The sequence below is a fragment of the Lonchura striata genome, chromosome 1A (genome assembly GCF_050655825.1).
Source record: "Lonchura striata isolate lonStrDom1 chromosome 1A, ASM5065582v1, whole genome shotgun sequence".
Lineage (NCBI taxonomy): Eukaryota > Metazoa > Chordata > Aves > Passeriformes > Estrildidae > Lonchura > Lonchura striata.
In genome coordinates this window covers 50,582,573-50,608,965 of record NC_140741.1, presented here as the reverse complement: position 1 = coordinate 50,608,965, position 26,393 = coordinate 50,582,573, and the positions used below count along the sequence as shown (strand labels likewise).

The window sequence follows — 26,393 nt, the reverse complement described above, 5'->3', positions numbered from 1 at the left end:
CGCCCCGGCCCCGGCCGAGGTGAGGCGCGGAGCCCGCCGAGCCTCCCGCCCCTCCCTCCTCCATCCCTCCCTCCTCCCTCCCCGGGAACGCGGCCCCAGCAGCCGCGCTCCCCGCGTCCCTCCGGGGACGGGAGCGGCTCCTCTTAAGAGCCGGGCTAAAAGCGCCTTCTCGCTTTGCAGATGGAGGTGAGCGTCCTAGCGCTGCGGGACCTGGCGAGCGCCCGGCCGGGGCGGCGGGGCCGCACCGAGGCGGCCCAGAAGGTGAGCGGGACGGCCGGCGGGGGGTTCGGTCCGGTCCGGTCCGGTCCGGTCCTTGCAGGCCTTGTCCGAGCCAGTGCGGGACGAGGGGAAGAGGGAGGGAGGGCGGCGGGAGCGGTGGGCGCCGCGGAGCCCCAGCCCCGCGAGTGCAGGGCCCCACCCGGGGGCTGGAGGGGAGCCGCGCTCCGGATCGTGCTCCTGTGGCGCCCCGGGCAGCGTTTGAGCTGCTGCCCATCGGACCTGCTCTGCCCTCTTGGTCTGTACGGCAGCATCCTCCCTGTGAGCACTTGGGGCACTGGCATGTCCAGCGCTACCCTTAAGGTAAAGGAATAATCCAGTGCAAGAAGTCTGAGTCATGCCACCCTTGTCAGTAAGTGAAGTGATTGCACTCTGGCACTACACAGCGGGGAACACCATTTAGCTTTCACCCGAGTAAAACCCACTCAGTGATCTCAAGTATCCCAATGGCTACCATTTGGTAAGGTGGAGAGGGCTCTTGTAGAGACTTGTGGTTCTAAAGGTAAGAACTACCCGGTTCTTAACTTGGCACAGGAATACTATAGTTCTATTAATTAACATTACTTTGAGCACACTCATGGATACATCCACTATGCTTGCCTTCTGGTCTGTATTCATAAAGTAGAGTTTTCTAGTCAAGAGACTACGTAGGGCAACCCAGCAAGGAACAAGCTCATTGTTTCCCTACTGCCTCACCAGCCAGGAGACAGCATATGTAGCCTTGGGCATTACCTTGCTCAGTAACGTCTCCTGAACTAGATGCAATTCTTGACCTGTTGTCCGTATTCCATCTGAGTCCTCCAAAATTCACACAGTTCTCGTCAGATTCCACTTCTATTATATCAGAGATTTGTTTCAATTCCTGCTCACATACTAAGTTCATCAAGCTGGTCTTTCCTGTCCTCTATCTCATACTTCTACCGACTGCCCTTGAGATTTTGTGCAGTACAGGTAAGACTTCACAGAATGTTGCAGCTACTGAAAAAGAAAGGGGAGAGAGGGTTAGAAGTGTTTCTTACCTTAGTAGGTAATTATGACAGTAGAAAATGAAGATCTGATGGTAGAAAATAAAGATCTGAAAGGGTATAGTCATGTGCTTTTCATGTAGAGCCACTACTTTTTTCACTGTGGTATTTGCACAAACATGAAGATCTGAGGCAGTGAAACAGCAGGTTGCTTCTGCTGCCCTCACTGCAGTTCCATTACCACCAGCCATAATGAAAAGGAGCTTTAGGGGAAGATAGACTTTCTGCATTACTTAAGGGTTGATTCACTGCCGAACGTGAAATTGCAAGAAAATATTGAGTGCCAACACTATATGAATATATATTCCAAGAAGTACCTTGGCCTCTAAATTGATCCCTATTTATCACAGTGTAGTAAGTTACAACTGGCTGTTAGTTGTAAAAAAAGAGATGTATTTATTACATCCTTTTGGATAATTCATAGGTGAATATATGCAGAAGTGTTCATCAGTGCTCAGAGCACAATGCTTTTAATGTGCCAAATTTGTTTCCAGTCTGAATGCTACAAAACTGCTCCTAGTAAAAGCCAGTTTCAGTTGTTACTAGAACTTTTTTCTACTTTTTAGCTATACTGTGCCTGTTAGGATGACCTTTGAAATCACCTATTTAAATATATTTCAGCTACAGAACACTTAAATTGCTCCAAGTAAAAAGGCAAAACTTAAGAAAGTTCTTACAGTAATCCGGTATAAATTAGTATTTCATTTCAGGCTTTTATTCAATTTCTGAATTGGATTTCTTACAGCACAAAATAAAATGCATTATATTAAGGATACCAATAATGCTTCCTTCAGCCGGTCACTTCAAGTGAGTTCATCTGTAGTGGTAATTCTTGCAGTAAGAGAAAGGGATCCATAGCTGAAATATGAAAAAATTTGATGGCAGCTAGGGACTGGAAGGAATTGAGCTTCATTCAGGAAATTATAAAAATCAGCTGAGGAATTAGACTTTTTCTCCTAGCAGCTCTTAGCGGTAGTAAATGAACAGTTAGGGAGATTTTCTTGGTTGCTTTGGGCAGCAGACAGTGGGATGCAAAACTTGGCTTGCTTGCACTTGAGGTTATGTCCGCTTTAGTTTGATATTCTGTGAGTTTGAGCTGCATCCCCAGCATGGCTTTTAACCTGGGACCTTTCAGACAGAACTCTGCTTTCTTGCTAAGTGTAATGTGACCAGTGCATGATTTGAGTTTCCCTGTGATTTGGTGATTTGTGCTAGTGGGCAATGCTTTCTTGTAGTAACAGTCAGAGTTTAAAAGCCTAATAGGCCACAGGTTAGACTGATTGACCTCGAGTTCTGTATCTCAAGGCAGTATCTCAAATACACTTCCTCCAGTATAACAGCATGTAGAATATTTTAACATTTCCAACAAAGGCAGAAGAACTGTGCTAAATATAGCTGTGAGTGCCAAGGCACAAGTCAGTAAAAATAAATTCATAAGAATAATGAAATTGATTGATGAAATGTTTTTTTCTCTCTTGTGTCTAAAAAACTTTGTTTTTAATAGGAAAACATATATGATCGATCCAGGATGGCCCCAAAGACTCCCATTAAGAATGAACCAATTGATTTATCTAAGCAAAAAGGCTGCACACCGGAAAGAAGTCCAATCACACCTGTTAAGATAATTGACAGACCTCAACCTGATCCCTGGACTCCTACTACTAACCTGAAGATTCTTGTTAGTGCTGCTAGTCCTGACATGAGAGACAGGGAAAAGAAGAAAGAGCTCTTCAGACCCATAGAAAACAGTGAGCAGAGTGACACACCTGATTCGTTACAGGTGAGACTCAGAACACAATTACCTTATATTCAGTTAGGATTCAGACCTTTCTTAAGTTGCTCCTCAGATTGCTTCCAACTGGTTCTTTGCTCCCTACGGAAAGGGGCAGAATAGTAAGACATTCCCAAGGACAGTTGCCTACACAGCAATGTCTGAGCATTAGGACTCCAAAAGTCTAACTAGTAATTGACCTGAGATCCCCTCAAGAGCCTGAATATTACTTAAAAGGACTATGAAGGAAGTAGAGCTTAAATGTTTGATTTCCCCAACTGAAGTACTTTTGATCCACATTAGAAAGAAAATTGCCAGATCTGTTTTAAACAAGCATCCTTTTCAAAAATAAATTTTACAATGAAAGAACAAACTTTCCAAATCTTAGATCTCATCTGCAACCGTCCTGCAAAGTGGTCTGCAAAAGCTTTTTTTCCCCACTTCCCCCCCAGCCCCCAAACTAGCGGTCAGAAAGCAAGGGTCAAGCATTACAATTTCTACTTCACAAGATTTAGGCAATGCAGGGGTTGATTCCTGTCCTCAGTTCATGAAGTCTGTCCCTGGAGAGAATGACATCAGATCATCAGTAAGCATCATTGCAGTTTTCTTCCTTCATGCTTTTTTTTTTTTTTTTTTTTTTGTTCCAACCGCTGCTTTTCCTCTCCTGGTTTATTTCTCGTAGGATATCCTTCCCTGGTGGTTTCAGCCATAGTTCTGGACAATAGTTCTGTGTCTTTCTACTGACAAGCATAATTTCATTAATTTCATAGGTACATATCACTCTGGAAGTGTAGTTTTTACAGCAACAGTAATGTAGAAAACAGTAGTGTAGAAAATTCTGCAGTTTTCATAGTCATAAAAAAGCAAACAGCTCCCTAGAGATCATTCCTAACATAGTGTCCAGTAGGTAAAAAATAGTTGCTGTTTAAGGTTAGTTCATTACCACTCCAAGCCTGCTAAGATCACACAGCATTTTTGGGGTGGCTACTATAAAGACTTCAATTATTTTTGAGTTAATAAATCTTTCATTTAATAATCTTCTACACTTAGAAGGGTAACATACAAAAGAAGTAAAGTTTTGAGTAAGAATACTGCTATTTCCACACCATGTAAAACTCAATTCTATCAGGGCACCAGCTTGCCACAAGGTAACTTCCTTACAACTAGCTAAAGAGAGTTTAAGATCCCTTAAGATAGGAAACACAAGTTTCAACAGCTACCACCACCTTCAGCTTTTCTTTGCCAGAAGGCAAGATTTCTTTTCATAACACAGAAGATAACCCCAGAGTTACCAGTGCAAAATAATCATCCATCATTCTTGTTTTGTGATAACCAAATACACCTCTTCCTACATTCTTGCCACCGTGGTCTTTTTCCCACTGCAGGGTCAGAAAGACCACATTCAGACCATCCTACAGAATTACTTAAGCTAACATCGTGACTAAATTTAATATTCAAAGACTGAGTTGCACCTTTTATAGTTTCTGAGCAAAGTGCCCCCACCCCTTCCCCAATCATCAGTTTCTTAAAGTGATAGAGTCACTGTAAAAGTCTGCAAACAAAGGTATTGCAGGAACTTTTTAATGGCTTCTGCATCTCATGTTTTATTAGATCCAGAAGTGTTTGAGGGCATATTCTTCCTTCTTTCCAGAAGAAATACTCTTTCCAAGTATAATCTTACATCTGCTAGTCTTGGGTGTTGATCTTACTGGATTTTTTCCTTATATATGACCACTATTTCATGATTGCACAGATAATAATTTTTCTGTAGCTATCGTGTGTAATGAAATGAGAAGAGCTTGCAATTTTGTTATCCAAGAGCTCTGTGCTTTCAAGGAGTCCATTGGTTTTCTAATTAGAAAATCTGATCTTAAATATTGGTAACATCTGAAATAAGCTTCACTTGACTATGTCTTGCTTTTAAAAACTCTGTATTAAAGGGTTAACATTTATTTTTTAACAGTATGATATAGTAGATGACAGCACGGTTGATGAATTTGAAAAGCAGAGGCCCAGCAGAAAACAGAAAAGCTTAGGACTTTTGTGCCAAAAGTTTCTAGCTCGCTATCCAAATTATCCATTGTCAACAGAGAAAACTACCATTTCTTTGGATGAAGTGGCTTCAATTCTTGGTATGTATACCTGTGAAACTGGGGTAACTGATCACCTGGGGTAACCTAACAGGTGGGCCTTCCAAAGATCATATTCTAACAGACTACATTCAAGATCTGCCTTTCCCAGGGTCTGGATGCTCTTCTAATCATACTAATCAAGTGTTGGAAATGCCTAATATTCTTCAGTGTCCTTGTTGCTTGGTGGCACTACCATTTTGAAATCTGCTTTCTGAATTTCTGCACTTTTTACTACACAGATCTTACTTCCAGCTGTTTACCAACTATATTGCTTTCTTAAATATTCTGTTCATTGAACACTGAAGGAGTTAGGATTCACAAACCTAAGAGGGTTTTGTAAAGTGGACTTAGAGACAACAAATTTTGTTGAAATGAAACATTTGGAGAAATTATTACAAACTGGTATGCTTAGGAGATCAATTGTGTTTACTCCCTAACTTCTGACCATGTTTGACATCATGTCTTCCGAGATCACTTGGTTCATCAAGGTTACCTTAGCTTTGAATATCACCTTTTGACAGGAAGGTACTGGGAGAACTGCAAGAATACCATGAGAAAATGTCTTGTTTTGAGTAGCCCATTTGCTGGTTCTGCTGTTAAGATTGCTTTTAGTTGAAAGATTAATGAAATATTTGCAAGAAGTAATAAAGAGAGAGGACTCAGGACACATTAATAACAAAAATATCTGAGTCTTCAGAGAGGTTGTTTCTTAGCTGGGAAGGGCTTTACAAAATTTGACTTAAACTAAATAAATCTTGATCCTACATTTAAAACTCAACTATTAACAGAAAAGACGTCGCAAAAATGAAAATTTATCTGTTTTGGGAAGAAAAGGAACAGAAGACATCATTCTTCTGTTCCTTTTCTTCCCAAAACAGACAAATTTCATTTTGTCTGTAGAGTGAACTGGAAATAGGATAGAATACAGATTAGGTAAATAGATAAATTATTTTTAATATTAATTTTTCTTTTAGATTCTGCTGTTATTCCTTTATGTTTGCATGAGATGTCATGCTCCAGCCTTGTACAGCTGAACATGAACAGTGCTTTGTTCTGTGTTGGGAGTGGCATTACCTTGCTTTCCTAAATAACAGGAACTTTCTTCTAGAATTTACTGTTGGAAATTTTACCTCCCAGGAAGGGAAAGGTTTTGGTTGTTCTTCTCCCTTTGGTTTTCCCTTCCTTGCTTGTATCCATGCGGCGACCACAAAATTATCCCCTGCTGATGTTGCTGCTCTCGATGTAACAAGTTATGTCTGTGATACAGCTTTTGCTACAAATGTATATTGCTTTGTTCATGGAAGACATGCGGACGGCCACAAAGGGGCTGTACTGCTGGTGCCTAACAGACATCAGGATATGTGTAGCACTCTTGTTTTTCTGAATTATATTTTGTTCCAAATTCTTCACACACTTGCAAATGCTTATGAATTGTTTCACCCAATATGTATTTGAGGCTGATAAGTATTATGCCTATTCTTAAATGGGTCAACAGGTACATTACAGCCTTGCCTCCCACAGGGAGATTTTCAAAATCTTTCACCCTAACTAGCACTTGTTCTGCTCAGCTGATGTTAACTGTTAGAAGATTCTTGGTGCAGATGCTGCCATCATTGTATAGTATGTTGTGTTGCATATTAAAGCCATGCTTCAAACAGCACTGGACACAAACACTTAGGACAGCAAGCATTGCCACCGACCTGTTCATATTCAGTCCCCAGCCTTGCTCACATCAGTCAGGCTGAACTCAAGTTGGATATATTTCATAAATTTTCTATAGGACTAGATCCAGCCAGCACTGACAATTTGTTTCTGTTGTGTTTGGGAACAGTAGATCTCATTCTACACTGCTCTGCAGTTTGTGAAGATTTTGATACCCCTTTACTTGGTACTTGCTTAGCAAGTAAAAGTAGATGTGTCACTGTAAATGCAAGTGGAGGACTGCACTCCCCCTGGTTCCTGTATGAGGGCCTTTTATCTCTATGCTGTGACAGACCCTTTTCTGCTTTGTTACACACAGGCTTGTGTACAGGTATGTGTCTGAGAGTTGAAGGCCTCTTTAGGGAAGGGCCAAAGTACTATGAAAACCCTGGGGCAATTTGGGTAGGTTTGAGTGAATGGGGCTGGCAGACTGCAATCAGTTCTAAACACAGTGTAAGTGCTTTAAGCTGAAGCCGCCATGGCTGGGCTGGAAGTTAAGAAAATGGACAAAGAGCAACATACCATGAAGCTGGCCACATATAAGTCAGATTTTTAGTGTGCAAATATAGATGTATCTAATAGAATGTGTCCATGTGAACAGTGAAAATGTGTATTAGAGAACAACCCGTTCTCTGTTTGCTTCTGCTGAACTAAGATGAGCATCTATGTCTTTTTTATCTGTTTCCCCCCCCACTTCCCAAACAGGAGTTGAGCGGAGACGAATTTACGATATTGTGAATGTCCTGGAGTCACTGCACTTGGTCAGCCGTGTGGCCAAGAACCAATACTGCTGGCATGGCCGGCACAACCTCAGCCAGACTCTGAAAATGCTTCAGGAGGCAGGAGAGCTACAGTATGGAGAGTTAATGACCTCCCAGCACAAGGAGCAGGACTTAGAGTACAAATTTGGAGAACGGAAAAAGGAGACTATTCCAGATTCTCAAGACAGGCCATTACTGGACTTTTCAGAACCAGATTGCACCTCTGGTAGGATGATTACTAAATGTGTGATGATACACAGACACAAGTCTCTTTCTCCAGTTTATTATGTCACTTTTTCCCTTGCTTTGCTTTTAAATTAAATAATTAAAAGTTATCCTTTGCAAAAAGGTGCTGAATTCACCATGGAAGGTACAGAGCTCTTCCTTCTAGTCTGTCCCTAACATAGGTCTCAAGACAGATTTTTCTCTCTGTTCTACAGACTGGCAGGAAGTTCTGCTATACAATCCAGTTTTTTCCCACCTGTATCTGACAGCAAATGCTTTATCCTGTCAGAAAGCACCATCTTCATTTGTCCACTCTTTGCATGCTGCCCATATAACACATGATGGTTTAAAGTCCATTAGAGTCACAGAATTATAGTGGCACAAAACTGTGTAACATAACACAGAATCAGCTTTGGAATTTCACTTTCTAAAAGCTATTTCTGCAAGTTTGATTTTTTAATTACCCTTTGAAGAGAGACTCCTGTCTGCATTAATCAGTTATTTGCTGCCTTTCAATTAATTTCTGCTTTCTGGCAAGGAAATACTTTACTTATTTTGCGTGTGAGAAATCTTCTTACTAGTTTTCTGGCTGTGATGGATGACATATGCTAAGAGGCTTGGGTATTATTTGTAACACAGCATCTGCAAACAGCAGAAAGGACAAGTCATTGCGGATTATGAGCCAAAAGTTTGTCATGCTGTTCCTTGTCTCCAAGACCAAGATAGTCACTCTGGACATCGCAGCAAAGATACTGATAGAAGAAACCCAGGATACAGTGGACCACAGCAAATTTAAAAGTAAGATGGCTAATGGGAGACAAGTCAGTCAGTGAGTAAAGAAAACGGGGCATGTTTGGACTGATAGCAAACAGACACCAGCACAAGCAATTTGTGCATCTTTTCCTGCAATATGTTCTGGGGTTTTTTTCATTGCAAATGCATATTTGGAAAAACAGAACTTGGTGTGGGTTAGAGGCAATTTGACAATTATCTCCTAAGTTCAGCTTCAGAATAAAGAAGAAAATTCGTTGTTGGTGGTGGGTTTTTTTTTATACTTTAACCCTTTTTCCTGTACTGCTCTGAATTATGTTTCAGAAATGAAGCATGTTGTTTAATTTAATGGAATTAATTTTCTCTCTGGAGGAATATGTTCCTTCTTTTTACGCCAGAAGTCTTTTATAGCTGGATGGCAGGGTTTCCTTTCAGTTAGTGAGGATTAGTACTTCAATCCCTTGGATAACATGGGAGAACCTAGCATTAGTAAATAAATCTTGTGAGATAAAGACTTTTAAGTCTTTAAAGTACTTTTAAAATAAAGTACTTGCACTTCAGTCTTGAAATTCTACCCCAAATAAAAGAAGAAATGTGAGGAGTTTAGCTGGAAAATATGTGGGTATCATAATTTTTAAAAATTATGAATGTGTGTCCTCTTGTGATCAGCTATGCAATCTTGTGCCTCTTTCCCCCAGCTTCTCTTTACCCACGTGGAGGTAGCTGCCTTTTCTGGGCAAGTTAATATAATCACTCCCTAACCTATATCCATCAAAATGAGCTAGACGAGTTTAAACCTGAGTAGCTAAGGTATGAAGTAGCAGTGACAATCAGGTGGGAGCTGGCATGGCAGACTTTATGGGAGGTGGCCTAAGTCCATCCCAATTTGATTCTGCCCACCTCATCTATGAAAGCTGTGGCGATAGTCTGGAATGAAATTAGCACATAAATATGTCCTATATGCATTGTAAACCTGACTCTCTTTATCTACTCCTGCCTTCTCTTGTTAGCAAAGGTACGAAGACTGTATGATATTGCCAATGTTCTCACCAGCCTAGGCTTGATCAAGAAAGTCCATGTCACAGAGGAGCGAGGACGCAAACCAGCTTTCAAGTGGATCGGGCCTGTGGAGTTCCCCGAAAAAACTGGTAACTCGTGTAGCTTGCATTTATTTTCTTTTTGCTTTGACAGTCCCTTCCCAAGTGGTAAAAGATGGCTTTCTGTATGTAAAGAATGACTCAACATTCAGTGCATACCCTGCGATTATTAATTGCTGCCAGCTCAACATTTGCCCTAGTTAGACTTTGCACCCAAGATCTGGGTCTGTGGAGAGATGTTGAGGGATACTGTATCTTGCAGGTATTTTTACATTGACTTAGATAACTGTTTGCATAACTGTATGAATTGTGGAGCAATAGGAGATATCACTGACATCTTCAAATCTGGGTCCACAGTTCTTCTGGGTTGCAAAACTTTGGTAATTCCTTGATAATTATACAGTGAATTATTTTCTTTGTAAGGGGCCGTAACAAGGTGGAGCAGGGCTGTTTCTTGCATGTGGCCCCTTCTACAAAAGTTTTGCTAAGAACAAGGTGGTGGGAGAGTGCATCTCTGTAAGTTGCTGTTCCTTGGCTAGAAGCCAGAGCAAAGGGAACCCTTTGGCTTTGATATTTGCATCAGGAAGGTGCCAAGAACAAGTAAAATGAAGGATAATGTAAATACTATCTTAATTCTCCTCCTGGCTAGCACACTGGAATGCAGCTGCTGCTGTAGCTGCTATAGAATTGATAGGAAGGAAGCCCTTACCTTGTCTACTGGTGCTTATTGAGTTCTAGGTTTGTTTCAGTGTTGTGAGGTTTGAGATAATACAAAGGTTGCCTATTCCCTTAACACCAAGTTTGGTAATATGGCAGAAGCCTAAATGATGAACTGTGTTGCCTGAAGGACTGTTGTACAATATTATGTCCCTACAGATGAGCTGAGAGGGCATAGCCCAACATCAGATCCTCTGCCAGAGACACAGAGAGGAACCTGTGCCCAGTACCAGACCAGTGCTACTGAAAAACAAAGGTTTACACGTCACTCTTCATTTAACAGTGCACAGCCTTGTGAAGCAACCAGAAGGAAGGTCAGTTCTGAGCCTAACAGCCCACGTCAAGAGAGGCAAGGTAACTGCTAATGAAGCATGTTCTTTTCTGTCCCACTGGACCTGCCCACATGAGGGAATGCACCAATTTAAGGCACTTGATTGGGTGAATTAGCATAATTAAATATGTGAACTACTATTGGGAGGTACCCATATTTCTACTGTGCGTGTAATAATGAAACTCCTGGTTTAGAACCTCTAGTCAAATGCCTACAGTTACATGAGGAGAATTTAGGCCACACTGCAATTGAATCTGCAGTTTATTTTCTGTAGGTAAATGTTTCTGTTCTGTACTAACTGCAACTATACTAGAATTTCTTCTGTGAGAACTTGATTTAGAAAAATTCTTTAGTCACAAAATGCTTGTTTTATTTTATGGTTCCTAATATAGTGAAATTTACTGTAACAATCTAACGGATAGTTGTTAAAAAAGATAAAGTAATTACAGGGCTTTTCACAGTTCCCTCTTATAGGAAATGATGATGTTGAACACGTCTCCAGTGGGACTGAGAGTTCTGAGTGTCTTGCAGGTTCTGACTCTAGGTGATTAGTGGATGTTATAAAAATGTGTCAAGACTGAAAAATTATAGCAATTATTTTACATGGGCAGTATCAAAATATGCTTGGTAAACCTGTCTGTGATTAATTGAATGCCTCTTTGTTCTTTCAGCCTGTATTGTGAATTCAGATGAAAATTGTTCCAAAATGATAAATCTAGCAGCTGTCTGCAGGCAGAAAATGGAGGAAGATACTGGGTAGGTTGGTCTTAACTGTTGTCCAATTGCAGCTTTGTGCTTGTCATGTGTAGTTTAAGGATAGATTTCATTGATGAGACTGGCATTTTAAAATTGCCATGAAGTCTCATTATTACAGTTATAATACTGGGAGATGTCAGCATGTTTTGTTGTTTTTTTTTGTCATGGTCATTTTACACCCATCTGTACTTGTACCAGTGTTGGTGTTTTGCTTCAGTAGTTCTTTCTGTCATATGTGTTTCTATAGGTCATACCTGCATCCTTTGACCTATTGTCTGGGTAGGTTGAGCAAATTATGATTCCGTGGAAGGGCATCTCTCTCTGTCATCTGTCTTCTCTACACCTATTCCAATTTGAATTCATTTGTGAATGACTGACTAGTCAAGTGCAGCCAAAAGCATTACTGGTCCATCAGAAACCTGAGAACTCTGCTTCTGTGTTACTAGAAATTATAAAAAATTACCCTTCTTGTAAACTGTGTAAAAATTGTTGGTTGGAAGTTGAATTTTTCCACATTTATGTCCAAATATGTATCTCTTTGTTTCTAAGGATAAAGTGGGGGGTTTAATTTTGGAATAAATGTTTCTCCTCTTTTCATTACTATTTGGGTTTTTTTTTGTTGTTTTTTAGGAATAAAGCTTGTGACACCGAAATAATACTAAGTTCAGCAAAGAACTCCAACATAAGCTTACCTTTCTCCCTTCTTCCAGTTCCTGGGGACTCTGATTTTTGTGTAAACCCTTTGCCTCAGGCAGTTTTCCCTGTGGTTCAGGCAGATGTGCCAAGCTTCTCACTACCAAATGGTATCAGCAGCCAGGCTTCACACCCTTGCACACCAGCAGCTTCCAAAACAGAAAATGGAAAACCTACCCTGGGCCCCAACCAACCTTTCCTGTGCTTCCCATCTTCATCCCTTTTTATGTTGTGTGGCAGTCTTCAGGAAAATAACTTGAGTGAGCCCCTGCCCACTACAGGAGACCTGGGAAACAGGAGTGCGGAAGCTCAGGTTGCTGTACCTCCCACTGTCTGCCAAAAACGCAGCTCCCACAAGTGCTCATCGCCCTCTGCACCTGTAGATGATGACGAGCCAGCAGCCAAAAAGCAGACGTTAGAGCACGGTGATCTGCCCCTCTCACTTGTAGTACCCAAGGTAAAGTGAATTTCATTATCACTTAGGCTTTCTCATAGTAAGGAAAGACTTTTGCCTAAGATGGTGTTTTCAGAAGGGAAAATTCAGTACACTGCTCTTGAGAGACAAAAATGCTGCCTCCCACATGTTAATAAATTCCTGACACAGTGGGCTGTGTCAGGAAGTATAAGCATTAACTGGGAGATGTTTTCACACCACCAGGAAAATGGACTTGAGTTGCTTTTCATAGTGATATGATGCTGAGGTGTTCTTTGGAATTAGTGTTTTGATCATTTTCTTCAGCAAAACAATTGGTGAGAGGGGAAGAAATCAATGTAATTATTACTTCTCATCTTCCCTTGTTAGCTTGGGCTTTCCCAGACAGCAGCAGCATTGCTTACTCTACTGAGCTATAGCAAATGAGATTTGTTCTTTCCTCCTACTCTCCAGCTTGAGTACTTCTCTCTGAGGCCTAGTGTTGTCCACAGCAGGCTGGTGAAAGAAAGATAGTGATGATGAAGGTGATGTGTAGTTATATCAGAATTCTCTTAAATACTGAAAGTAGGGGTCAAGCGCAACACTATGTCATATAAACCGTTTGAATCTTCGATATAAACAATATGAATCAAGTGTTTTTCCTTATCAGTAAAAAAGTAATCCCAGAGGTTAGGTATTTCTTAGGTAGTGTATCCAAATACTGAATGTGAACTGCAGCAAAGAGCACAGGGTTTAAGCATCACTAATATAACTCATCAAAACCCCAAACAAAAATTTTACCTTGGTGATTTGCTAATCAGGTTTGTGCTGCTCCTTTGCACAGATGCATGAGGAAGGTGCATGAGAGGTATTGCAGTGTTTTATTTCAGTCTGGACTCTTCATTTCCCCTTTTGTTTTTTGCTTAGAAGCCTTCTGAGTCACCCAAGGCAGAATCTTCCCCAGGAAGTGGCTGTTCAGCTGCTGTACATCTAGAAACAAATCATCTTGACCTCGCAAGTCCTGCTGCTCCAGAGGTGGCAAACAAGGAGTCTACTAAGTCTTTGGATTATCAGGAGCAAGAAAAACAATCTCAGAACAAAGACCCTGATGAACCCCCTCCAGGAAATGAGCACATCTCTAAAGAAAATGCCAATCAGCCTTTCCAGCCACAGTATCTTTATGTTCAGCCTACTGCTGGTAAGGATACCCGTGAGATCTAGAGGCACCCAGACCACTGTATCTGTTAACTGAGCAAATACTGAGTCCTACAAATAGTTGAATATTTGGCATAAAAACCCCTGATAGCAGTTCTCTGTAGTAGTTTAGAAATTCTGTAATCTCTTGATTCAATGTGAACTATTGCTCCTCTGAAAAGAGACATTTTTCTGAGGTTCCCAAACATTAATAGCACTGAACAATATGGGGTTTGCATGCCTGAATTATGTGCAAAAGACAGTTATGAATTATGAATTATGTACAAAAAAGACAGTTATCCAGCATTCAAAACTCAAAGGAGTTGGAAGTTGAGATTTGGCAGTAAGGACAGGATTTGGCCTGTGTAGGACAGCAGCATCCACTGAGTATATGAATTTCATCACCTTCAAACTTTGTACTGTCTTGTAACATGCATTATCAGTGTAACCCCTGAAACCCAAGGCACTGGGAATGTAGCCAGCCGTGCTTGTATGACACTGTGGGGATCTAGAAGAAGCAGCTGAAAATAGTGCAGTGGGATTCGTGTCCACCATGTTTTGTGCATGTGTTTGTGTGCAGTGGATGACTGCTTTGTGGGAGCAGGACGTGTGGCAGATTTCCAGGACTACTGCTTTAGTCTTTGATTCACTCATGACACGGAGTGGGGTCTATGGCATTTCACTTTCATTGGAGATGCTCAGTTTAAAAATGCTGATTCTGGTGTTTTGGAAGGTCAGACAAGCTGGGAGCCAGGGCAGCTTCTGCTTCAACACAGTAGTTCAGCTGTTATCAGCAAAATTAATGCATCTGTGATAGATCCTTGTGGCTGTCTTCCATTTGTTTGGTTTGGTTTATCTGTTTTTTTTTTTTCCTCATTAAAAGTAATGTGTATGTTTTCATATAGCAGAGGATGATTCCAGTTAGTGAAAAAGAGTTTGTTTAGCAGGATGTTGCTTGTAATCAAAGTCAGAAGCAGAAAACAGCAAGGGGTATGGTTGGTACTTCATATGGACTAAGTAAATGGATGCAGGTACATCGAACAGACAAGTAGGGGAGAAAATGGAAGCAGATAAGGAAAGGGAACTGTACAGAAGAGTTAGGGGGTTGTGACAGTTTTCTTCCTTATTTTTTATTACTTTTGTCATAGTTTACTTCCTAGGCAGACTTCTCTATTGTCACACCTTTTTCCTATTGTAGATAAAGTTACAGTACTTTAATTCCCTTGTTCAAGATTATTAATGCTTTGCTTTTTCTCTTTGGTTTAGGATTAAGCAGTTTTAATTTCCTGTTCTCTGCAAATCAAACCCCTGGTGCCATCAGCCTGGCTACGAACCAGTTGCCTTCTCTAAGTGTACCCTGTGTCATGGTGCCATCAGCAGCCTTGGCTTCCTTCCCTCTCGTCTGTTCCCCCTCATTCACCAGTCCTCTTTCCTCAGTTCCTGATGGCTCCTTCTCAGCTGCTGCCTCCACAAATTTCAGTATGTCCAGCCTGCCATCAACCACCCCTGTGTTCATAAGCACTGCGGCTGTTGTCACTCCCAAGGTCTCACCCACCCCTTCAGTGGATCCACAGCAGCCAGCTCACCCCTCTCTGCACCTGAGTCCTGTGCTTACAAGATCTTGCAGTGCTGTTAAGCTGGACTCCCCTGTGTGTATGGGACACCCAGTGACCCTTCTGAAGCTGCAGCAGGTAAGGGGGAAAGGTGCACAGGAATGGTGATGAAAGAGCTGTGTCAGATGCCTGATGGTGGTGTGTCATCTTAGGGGTGGCACAGGGTGTGGGACACTGTTGAAGTCATAGCCCAGCATAGCACATTTAGTCCTGAAAAGTTAAGTGTTTTATAACTTACAGAAAATCTAAAAATCCCCCAGCAATCTAAGGGACACTGCCCCCCATCTGACAGTCATTATATATTATGCAATGGCTACAGAAAAACATTAGGAGGACAGGAGGGTTGTGTCAGAATTCTAGAATCAGCTGGTTGCAACACTTTTAAGGTAGTAGTATCCTGGGTTATCCCCTCAGCCCTTGTCTAATCTCTCTTCACTATGTAATGGAAAAGGGTACAGGGATTAATGTCTCTCAGCTGTCCTCTGTTTGTCTGCTTGTGTGTAGACATTGAGAGAATTCTGCTGAATAACTTTGGGGATTTATTGTTTGTTTGTTTTTTCACAAATAGCCTTCGTCAGCTCCTCTCACTCCCAAGAGTATTCGTCCTGCACATCATGAGGCATTTTTCAAAACTCCTGGAAGTCTTGGAGACCCTGTGGCATGGAAGAAAAATGAAGGCAACCAGACCAGAAATGCCAGTTCTGTGCAGAGAAGACTGGAAATCTCTAGTACCAGCCCTGACTAATTTAGCTCTTTGCAAGGGGTGGGTGGGCAGATTGTCTTTGGACCCTGTATCAATTATAAGAGAACAAGCTCTTACCTGGCAAGAGGAGCACGTGAAAATGTGACCCCTTTGGCATGTTGCCCCACAATCCATTTACCCACTGGTTCTGTTGGCCATATTCTTCAAAATCACCCTTGGTACAGAAATCCTTTTACTGAATTGTTTCTTCAGTACTGATTTGAATCCAGATTCTGTGATTCACACAGCCTTGTGGGCATCAAATTGTAATTGTGATTTTAATTTGGAAAACTTTCTGTTAGGAGATGCAAACAAATTCTTTTGGAGTCCCCAGTGGTTCTTTATTGATGGTTTTAAGTGAGATGTCTAGCACTTATCTGGGGTAAGCATTTCATTTGCGTGTATTCTACTTACCCTGAGTAAATCTGTGGTGAAAATGATAAACTCTTGCAGCTGTGAAAGCAACTGCTTTCTTGATTCCAAACTATCAAACCCTGTCTCTGCAGTGAAGCCTCTTGATGTTTATTTTTTATTTTGGTGTGGGATTAGTGCAAAAAACAATTTTTGCAGTTTCAGAATAACAGATTTTGCTCAGGGTAGGGATTACTTGAATGTCAGTTGCTTGTACAATTTGCCCAGCACTCATGGTTAGAAAAACCTAATAATAACACAGTATGATTGAATGTATAAATGTGAAAAATATTAAGACCAAAATAACTGTGAATGTTAACATTTTTATAGTTGTGTTAATGAACTGTATTAGTCCTTGGGTTGGTTGGTTTTTTTCTTTTTTTTTTTTTTTTTACTTTAAGCAAAATATGCAAGTTAGATGTAAAGAATACAAAACTTGAGTCCTTAAACAGATTTGACAGTGATTTGAGAGTGACACTCTCAAACCACTGAGAGGACTATGCTAAGATTTAATCTCCTATTTAAATATCCAGTCTAGACTTTATGACCAAGGAATACTGATAAGTCATTAACCTCACTCATTATTAGATTCAGTCTAACCTGAGTCAACTAAGTGCCTACTTAGCTGTTTACTTAAGTGTACTTAAGCAGTATGTACTTAAGTGCCTAACTCTTCACTTGCAGGAATTTTGTGACTAGTTAATAGTGCATTTGAGCATGTTGGGAAGACAAGGGAGATCTTATCTAAACCAGAAAAAGAAGTTGAAAAGAGCAGGAGCCTTGAGTTCTAAAGTAATACAAAAAATTATCATTGTACCCTAGGAGGAGATAATGAGGAAGAAAAGTCTTAACATTTAATGTTCACATTCAGAGTCCTCAAATAATAGATGGTGCTATTATCAATATAGAATATTATTTTAAGAGCTAATGCTCTTATGTTTGGGTATGTTTTCATTAATGTAGCAAACTGCAATTAAATTTGTGCGGTCTCCTGTTCAAAAGACAAAGTTTTGCTGTTGACATCACACTAGTCTGGACTTCTAGCAAATGTAAGGTCAGCATGATCAGCACTCTCTTTGGTACTGGTATTGATTTTCCAATGGTAGATGCACTCTTAGATTTTGTATTTTGTTGGTCAAGGGAAGTTAGGATTTTGAGACTGGGGATTTGATGAGGGAATCCTATTTTTATAAAGAAAATGGAATTTAAGGATGAATTTTAGTGAAGCAGAGAGTTTGAATAATGTGGCCTTCTCTTAGAATAGAGCAATAACAGGTTTTTGAGAGGGCTTGGTTAGCCCTGGTTGAAAGAAAATCTGTAGCAGAATTATCATAGGAAATTTCAGGGGTGGTAAAGAGACATCTTCAGACTGCTAATTTTTTAATATTTTAAAGACACTACAGTTATGAAAGTTTACAGTTTTTTTCTTCTGAATTATTTCTTCTTATACACCCACTTAGATAATTTTGCTTTGAAAAGCAGTGTGTAACTAGCACTGTGCTGCCCCTGCACTTCAGCTGGCATGCATGTGTTGCTGCTGGGGCAGAACAGGCTGCTGGGGTTCCAGGGAAAATGGTGGGTGCTGATTCTCCAAACCTTGTCTCTTCTGTCTCCCTCTAGTATGGTGCAGCCTTTTAGTGAAATGGCAGCTGGGAGCAGGGAGGAGGATTAAAGCTAATATTGGCTCTGCTCCAGTTGAAGCATGATCACCAAAATTGCCTTTCTTTGTCAGTGATGTTATAGTGTGCCATAACTAACTTAACTATACTTGAAAATGCAGGGAGTGAAAATAGATTTTCCATTTCCAATTTCTGCTTACAGTTTTGAGTTTCTGTAAATACAGCAGGTCTGGAAATGAGGATTGACTCCCTCTTCATTGAGTCATGGTTGGGAAAGCAGGTTTTGAGCCTAGGAGAAAAAGGATGTTGATATGCTGTCTCAATTTTGTCAGTGCAAAATTCTCACTAAAATAGAGTGAGACCACCGAAGCAGTTGGGCAGCTACGTTCTGTACCTGAGCTGCTGAACTGGACTGGTGAGGGGGAGCAATTGGTTGTCAAGATGGAATGGATTTACCTTTCCTATCTTTACCTTCACTGAAAGCTAAGAATTTAAATAAATTAAAAACAACTCATCAGCAAAGTAGTTTTGGAAAAGCAGAATTTGTATTTGCACTGAGACAAAGTGCATACCCAGGAAGTTCTGCAGGGTTTGTGAAACCTTTCTGTCCCAAGTCAGTTGTTGAGGAAGCTGAACATATAACTTATACTTGAATCTGTATGCCACGTTTACATTTCTGATTGTCTTCTGTAAATTGGTGCTATTTCTGTATTTAAAAAGCTGTATTTTTAATGTAAAGCTGCTTACAGTTTGTTTGGTTTTTTTTTTTGCACTGCTAGTTTAATATAGACATTAATTTTATTGCTGTTTATAACTGTTCTTCAGTGATTAGATGTCCTGCTTTTCCTGCTCTCTAGCTATCTGTTTACCTGTCAGCATATAGCTTTACTTCAATCACACTGTTGGAGGGAATATTTTTTTATACTGTCTGTTAGCAAAATATTAAACTTTTACAGAATAAAAAATGAACTTAAAACTGAGAATCTAATTTCAGTATGGAAGACTTTCAAGGACACCCTTGAAAAGAAATATTCCTGCATCACACGTCCAGGTGAGAAGTCTTTGTTGGACGTGATCACTGAAGGACTAGCAGATGATAACAGCTCGCCCCAGTGGCTCCAGCACTCAGCTATTGCATGCAGCATGGGCACAATTCCCACACAGCTATTGCAGGCACAAGGACCAGTGCAATGTAAATTGGCTCTTAAAGTCCTGGAGCAGGCCAGGGCAAGAGTGGGTGACCCTGGCCCAAAGCCATGTGAGGTGATGCTCAGCTGGCCACCACGGGAACACCCCCGAGCACTGCCAAGGGGCCTGCCCAGACCCACGCTGGACCCGTGTCCCTGCAGCCGTCCCTCGGTCCTGCTCTCCACAGGAGGGCAGCAATGCCTGCCTGACTGTGGCCACAGACAGGAGCTGGTGCTTGCTTTGCATCCTTAGAATCACCAGCTGCTTTGAAAGAGCATGTGGACAACACAGCCACAGACCTGTGGCTTCCCCTTCCTTTCTCCTGCCCTTCCCTAACCACAAACATGAGACACAGCTTGACCCCAAACCAAGTTTGCTCCCATTGAAATCAAGGGCAGGTTCACTGTGGGTTTCAGCAAGCCCAGTAGCACCTGACCCTTCCCAGGATTAAAAAGAGATGTGAGTTAATGTCCCATGTCACCAACAACAACTTCAAAATTACTGAGTTGCAAAGTTGAGATACTCAAAAATAATTTCTAAAAGGAAAACTCAGCAGCTCACTCAGTGTTGTTTTTGGACTTTTTCTGACCTGCTACTCCAACAATAATATCTTTCCCTTTCAATTGCAGGAAAATTAGAAGTTTAATAAGGCTAAATGCATTATGAGAATCACTAACAAGCCCTAACTCTGCTCTAGCTGCACTGATGGGACCATGGCCATCGTTTACTTGAGTAGAAGGGCTGTATCTTCCAACAGTTCTTGTCCACACTGGTGCACTTGGAACTCCTTTTAAAGTAAAAAATATTTAAGGAAGTACACCAAACACCATCTGGTTCAGTTCTCTCTATGAAAAAGGGAAATTATCAAGCAGTTAATTGTGGAGGAACGTCTTACTGCTTCCCAGCCTGGGCTGGGCAGCCCAGAGCCTAGGGAGAGTCACCCCTGGTGCTAGAAGGTATTGAGCACTGCCAGCAAACCCAGAGGCAAGCAAAAGGGAAGCCTCCAGCAGGCAGCAAAGCAAAGCCTGCTCCCACCATGTCCAGGGAAGCAGGTCTTCACCAACTGTTTTGGTCAACAAGGAGGATTTCCTTAGAAGTGCTTGGGTCATGGCAATGCTTTCTCCTTCTAGCCCAGAGTTCCTGAGCAAGGCTCCATGGCCTGCTTAAAAATCTAAAACATAATAGTTTGGATGTGAAGGAGTGAAAAGAAGGAGTACGCACACAACTGAGGCAAATTCAAGCCATGCTGACTGTGATCATCTGCAAAGATCCATGTGTGCAGGAAGAATCAGTGTCCAGATTCTTTCCAGATTCATTTACTGCACCAGAAATCACATGAAAATTTAGGATATTTTTTCAAGCACTTTCTCCAAGGATTCCTAGAGTGATGAAATGAATTCTAATCATGTCAGTCAACACCAGCTCAAGTTCAAAGAGCACAAAGCCTTCCCCCATTCCCCTTGCAGGCCATGGTAACTTTGTGGGTGGCAAAAGGCTGCATTGCTTCAGAAAATGCTGGGACCTCCAAGTCTGCTATCACCAGAACTTCTAGGAGACAAAACCTCCTGCCTCAGGTGCAGCTCCTCCATTTTACTGCATTTTCCAAATAAACAAATTCTCATTATGGTCCTTAATATGAGATGCCAGGCTTTTATGCCTTTCCACAGTCTCCGGCTGGGTATTTTTTACCTTGGATGATACAAGAGTGTAATTTCATAGATGATATACCAAATCTGAGTGGGAAGGGAGCATGAAACTTGTTTTTTTCTGACAGCTGCTTTCTTGTTTCAAAACAAACAGCTATGAAGCAGTAGTTTGCACTCCAATCCCCACAGCATGGTGTGATAGCAAAAACAATGTAGAGAGACCAAACAAACCATCAATATATGTAAAATACTGCTTCTAAGTAAGTGCCTGTAATAGCAGCTGAAATGGGCCAAGTTGGACCAGGTTTAATCTTTTGAGAAGAAAAGGGAAACTATTTGAAGCCAAAAAGTAAGAAATGGATATAAAGATTCTACAATAAATAGTCCAAAAGGAAACACTTCCCTTATCTGGGCAGCCAGTTCTTCAATGCTAAAGAAAATGTTTTGCCTCTTTGTCTCTCTGTCTCACTGATAACCAACCAGCATGTAATTTAAGATTTTTATCTCACTGCATTTATCTTAACTAAATTCTGTAATTTAATCACCCTACACCCCTTCAACATCTTCATTAATGATTTGTTCTGTGCCTGAAATTTCCCAGTAATTAAATGAACGTAAGGTAGAAGATGTTAGGGAGGAGCTGACTGAAACTCTGCTCTGAGGCTTGCTTCAAGTAATGACAAAATCTCCCATTTGGCAGCTCATCTACATTAGATTTTTCATCCTTATTGTACTGAAACTAGGATGTCTGGAAGACGATAGTTAAAAATGTCTCTACAGACACTCTAGGCCTAAGTGACAAAGAAACATTTGTGTTTTTTACAGTAACACAATGCTAGTGATTTCAGTGGACTCACTCTTGGTCTGCCTTGGCTTGAAGGGAAGGAGGGTCAATCTCCTGGTTCTGGAGTTCTTAGTTCTACCCATTATCTACTGCACAACACTGAGCAAAGCAGCCTTTGACTTCTCTAAATCCAGAGAAATGGCAACCAGGAATATCACCTGGCCTCACAAGAGCTAAGAATCTAGCCTGTGGATGTGGAGGAAAATAGAGAGAGTGCAGGGACCAGCCCTGTTGGGCAGGGCAATATACTCACTGTTTTGAAAATAATTTTGAAAATTATTTGGGAATTTTCTGCTCAGCCTTGCTTGGGTCCTCCCATTATTCAGACATGTCAGAGCCTACTAGCCTGGGACAGTATTGAAACCTGCTCTTGTGCTCCTGCAGTACAAGCCTGATGGTTTTGGTGTGACCCTCCCTTGATGTCTGATCATTGATTTTTAATGTAAGATTCCACTCCATCATCATGTGGCAGAAATCACATAGTTTGAAGTCCTCATGCATACAAGACATTTACAAAAACATTTTAAATACAGTAGAAAAAAAAGGAGTATTTTAGGAGGCTGAGAAAGCAAAAGCTCTTCCCAGCATACACAATTAAAGAGGAAAAGATGTTTCAGGGAATATATTTTGGTATAATCAGATAACTATGCAATGCCCTGCCAGAGTAGCTAGGGCTGAGCTCCAGGAACCTCTGTAGTGGATAAAAGGATTCACTTGGGCGCCAGCTTCCCTCCTGCCCTGTTAAGAGTCTCTCTGAACATCTCTTCAAGTTAAGCTGCAAAGTCCTGCACAACCCTAGCAAATTGTTATCTTTGGGAAAAAACAGCACACAGGAACAAAGTACCAGACCACCAGCTTTCTCCTAGCAAAGTCCTTGACGTTTGTTATTTGTTAAAGATGTCTGTAAACCTCCCCTTGGCTTTCTCAAGACATGAGCTTAATTAAAGAGGGCAAAATGAATCTCAAAGGTTCATAATTCTTTTAAGTCTCCTGGAGCTCAGAAATTGTTGGTCTTTTCTGATTTTGCACAGAAAAATGTTATTTGTGTAATTCTGTGCAAAACTGGGTCATACTTATTTGCTCTGTTTTATATTCAAGGAGGCATTCTGCTTGGCCAATATTAAAAGAAAAATGAAATGCAAAGACAAGTAGCAAAAATCCCTCCCTGAATATCTCTCCATGCAGGGCTATGAGGCACCAACAAGGCCTGAGTCATGACACTGACCTGGATCCTTCTTCAGGAAAAACCTGTGGCAGGGCACAGCAAGGGCTATCTGCTCCTCAGGGAAGGACAGCTGGGAGCCAAGGGTGGTAGCAAGGCTGGTGGAGGCAGCAGCCCCAGCAGCCAGGAGGTGCTGAGGGTCTGGTCTGGGCCCAGAGACAGTGGCCATGGCCAGATGCAGCCCGACAATCACCCAGCTCAGCAACCAGGCTGCTCTGAGGCTGAACCAGAGGCTGAGCCCAGGCACAGCTGCTACCCAGCCTGGGTGAGACCAGCCATAAAGCAGCTGCTTTTCAAAGGAAAGGAGGGGCAGTGTCTCACCTTTAGCTCTCTTCACCACAGCCCTTATCAGCAAAGGAGCCCACCTCGGACTCAGGCAGCCAAACTCCTCAACTTAGCCAAAGACATGTCTGGACCAGGGATGTCTCCAAGACAATGACTTTAATATGTCATTCAAGTTCAGGTGAATAATAAAAAGACTAAAATTAACTTAACTCTGCAGAGCCATGTCCACACAGAAGCAAGAGCTTGATCATATTTTCCAAAGGAAATTGGCTTCTGTTGAGTGAGAGTAGATTCCAAGATATGGAGGAAGGTTAAAATGACTCTATTTAATCCAATAGTGTGCTAATGAGACAAAGTGATTAATTACAGCTCTATAATGAGAAAGAGATTGTGTAAAGGCTTGAATCAGCTTTAACATATCACCTTGTAAACTGACACCATGTTCACACATACCTACTGGCATCTCTGGGCTCTAGTGTTTCTCTGCTAAACCAGTATAATTAAGAGGGAGAGAGTCTGTCTTGGGCTCCTCCTTGGCCAAAGGGAGCCTGGCTGAAAAGAATAATCATAACCAGATGGGAGTAAAAAGAGCTTCGCCCTTCAGCAGTACTTCAAACAGAGGATATTTGGACCAATGATTAGCAGTATGAAGAGACAGATGAAATATCTTTCCAACCAGAGGATCTGTGGTCACTCTATCATGCTCACCAGGGCCAGCTGAACACAGCCATTTGTGGGGTGATGGCAGCAGCCACTGCTCACTGAACAGTAACCCACCCTGGGGACACAAGGGGAATTTTGCCCTATTACATCAGGCTAAAGCTCTCCTCTAGCAAACACTCGGAGCATTTGCTAGAACTGATGGATTTTTGATCTTAGCAGCTTATCAGAAAGCTATATCAAAAGAAGTTTGCATATCCCTCCAGCAGCCCAGCACTGCAGCATCTAATTGCCACACTCGAAGTGCAAATACCTGCTAACCCAAACTCATAATACTCAAGCTCTTTTCTAAAGGGAATTCATTTTTCTATGTCCTTATTATCCTTTCAAGTTGTTTCCTGTCTGCTCACCAGCCATACAATTTGTTTACAGCAGCTTGAAATTGTATGTGAGAGGGGTAAAAAAAACATTGAAAACACGTTGGAGGACAAGATGCTGCACTGAAACTGATTTTATGGAAGAGGAGAATAAGAAAATAAAATCAGAAACCTTTGTGGTAACAGCAGCCAGGCAATGACCTACAGCTGAATGAGAATAGAAGCTAGGTAATTTCCATTTCAACCTAGGAAGATGTGAAACTGTGAGGTGATCATAGGTACAGAAACAATTCTGCAGAGTGAGCAATGTCAGCAAATCCAAGCAATCAGTCACTGACTATTGCACTGGGATATCTTCTCATGTCAGTTTTCTCATCTGCTGAAACTGTTCACCTTGCATTGCATTAGCTGGCACAACTCTGGTGTTCATCCAGCACTGCACAACAGTTGGAGACAGCACTGCCTCTGCGCATTAAGTGAGGGTGAAAATCTTTGAGTCAAACACTCTGCTTTTCCAAAAGATAGGAATCCTTGGGAGATGTTCATATGAGGAGCTATTATTTCACTGCATTCTGACATACTCTGATGGGTCCCATCACTCTCCATGGTGCAAACCAGGTGCACATCCTAATTAAATTCTGTAAAATAGGGAAGATGTTACAACTTAGGTAAATCCACAGATGTGCTGCCTGGAAAGTGGCACAATTGTTCAGGCAAAACCTCCCTTACCCATCCATCTTGCTTCAGGGGGTAATTTTCTCTAGGACTGACTGCTTTTCTGGGAGTGGAGGAGTTCAATGTCAGGGATGTGCATTCATATCCTTTGAGAAGGTAAGGGAATGTAACTCTATCACTTCTACAGGGACAGTTCCGCCCTTCCTGTCCCAAGTTGTCATTTAGTAATCCGCAATTCTAATATACAGGGAATACAGAGAAGCTCCTGGAAGCGGAGAGAGGGAATTTACCTCACTGCAGCTGTTTAGGGAATTTATCTAGTCCTGATAGCAGAGGACTATTCCACACCATACTGTCTCCAGAACATTTACATGTCACCTCATTCCTTTTTAAGGAATCAAATAAATCTGTGTCAGTCTGTTCTTAGGAAATTTCTGCTATATTTTAATTGAGCCCTTGTTGCATTATGGTTGAACTTCCATAAATAAAGTATAAAAAAGTTATTTTTTCTCTTTTCTTTTTCCCTTTCCTTCCCGTTTCCTATATTATCAAGTCATTGGTTCTACTGAAATTGCAGAATAAAACTTTTGCTAATTCAGGTAAGTCACAACTTCACAATCTTTTTCTTCTTTCACTCAAGGTAGTAAAAGTTATATCATGAGTAGCACTGAAGGTATTTTTTAAACTCTCAGTTTAGTAGATTCAGCATTCAGCCTTACCATAATCACCTCCTATTTTTACCAGAGTGCAATTCAACTGTGCAGTTTTGTTTTGTTTGGGAGTAGATTTTTTCAATTAATATCATGTTACATAGTGACCCAGTTCCAGGGGATTTTAGGGATGAATTAGTCACTCCTATGGGACATTGCTCATGCTGTAACATAGATTAAAAAACCCTACTTTGGACCTGGATTATACATCACTGGAAACACATCAGAATTCATATTATGACATACTACAAGGAGATTTTTTTTTGTTGTTTTTTGCATAAGCAACAAAACTATCAAAGGAGGTTGCTTTGATGTCTACTTCCTAAGGCTTTCCATTTTGTGAGGCTTATGGGACTGATTTCTCTGAGTAAGGGCCAATGGATGTAGCTGGAGATGTGGAGAAAATTAATGCCTAAGAAACATATCTTGACAGCATGCTAGTTAGGCTAAGGTGTCTCATTGCAAGACATTTTTTTAATGCCTGCAATAAGGTCATATCATGGAAGATTTTTATCTCACTGCATTTATCTTAACTAAAT

The 26,393-nt window shown here is 41.2% G+C and overlaps 1 protein-coding gene and 1 long non-coding RNA gene across 3 annotated transcripts in view; one reads left to right on the top strand and one right to left on the bottom strand.

Annotated features, from left to right (window-relative positions):
- Positions 1–16,986, top strand: E2F7 (E2F transcription factor 7). The gene is made up of 13 exons (XM_021528167.3): positions 1–19; positions 181–261; positions 2,806–3,081; positions 5,036–5,204; positions 7,611–7,892; positions 8,531–8,689; positions 9,673–9,810; positions 10,636–10,830; positions 11,479–11,563; positions 12,194–12,713; positions 13,596–13,866; positions 15,129–15,553; positions 16,044–16,986. Exons 2-13 carry the CDS (start codon positions 181–183, stop codon positions 16,218–16,220), a joined length of 2,778 nt encoding a protein of 925 aa, XP_021383842.2. The 5' UTR covers positions 1–19; the 3' UTR covers positions 16,221–16,986.
- The window catches only part of LOC146763479 (uncharacterized), a 38,780-nt gene continuing 12,460 nt past the window's right edge, over positions 74–26,393 (bottom strand). The window contains exons 3-5 of one of the 2 annotated variants that reach the window (XR_014952287.1): positions 3,565–25,107; positions 3,104–3,174; positions 74–1,254 (exon numbers count right to left, since the gene is read on the bottom strand). This is a non-coding gene — a long non-coding RNA (uncharacterized LOC146763479). Of the gene's footprint in view, positions 1,255–3,103; positions 25,108–26,393 lie in introns of both variants that reach the window. The other variant, XR_014952286.1, reaches the window with a different exon arrangement.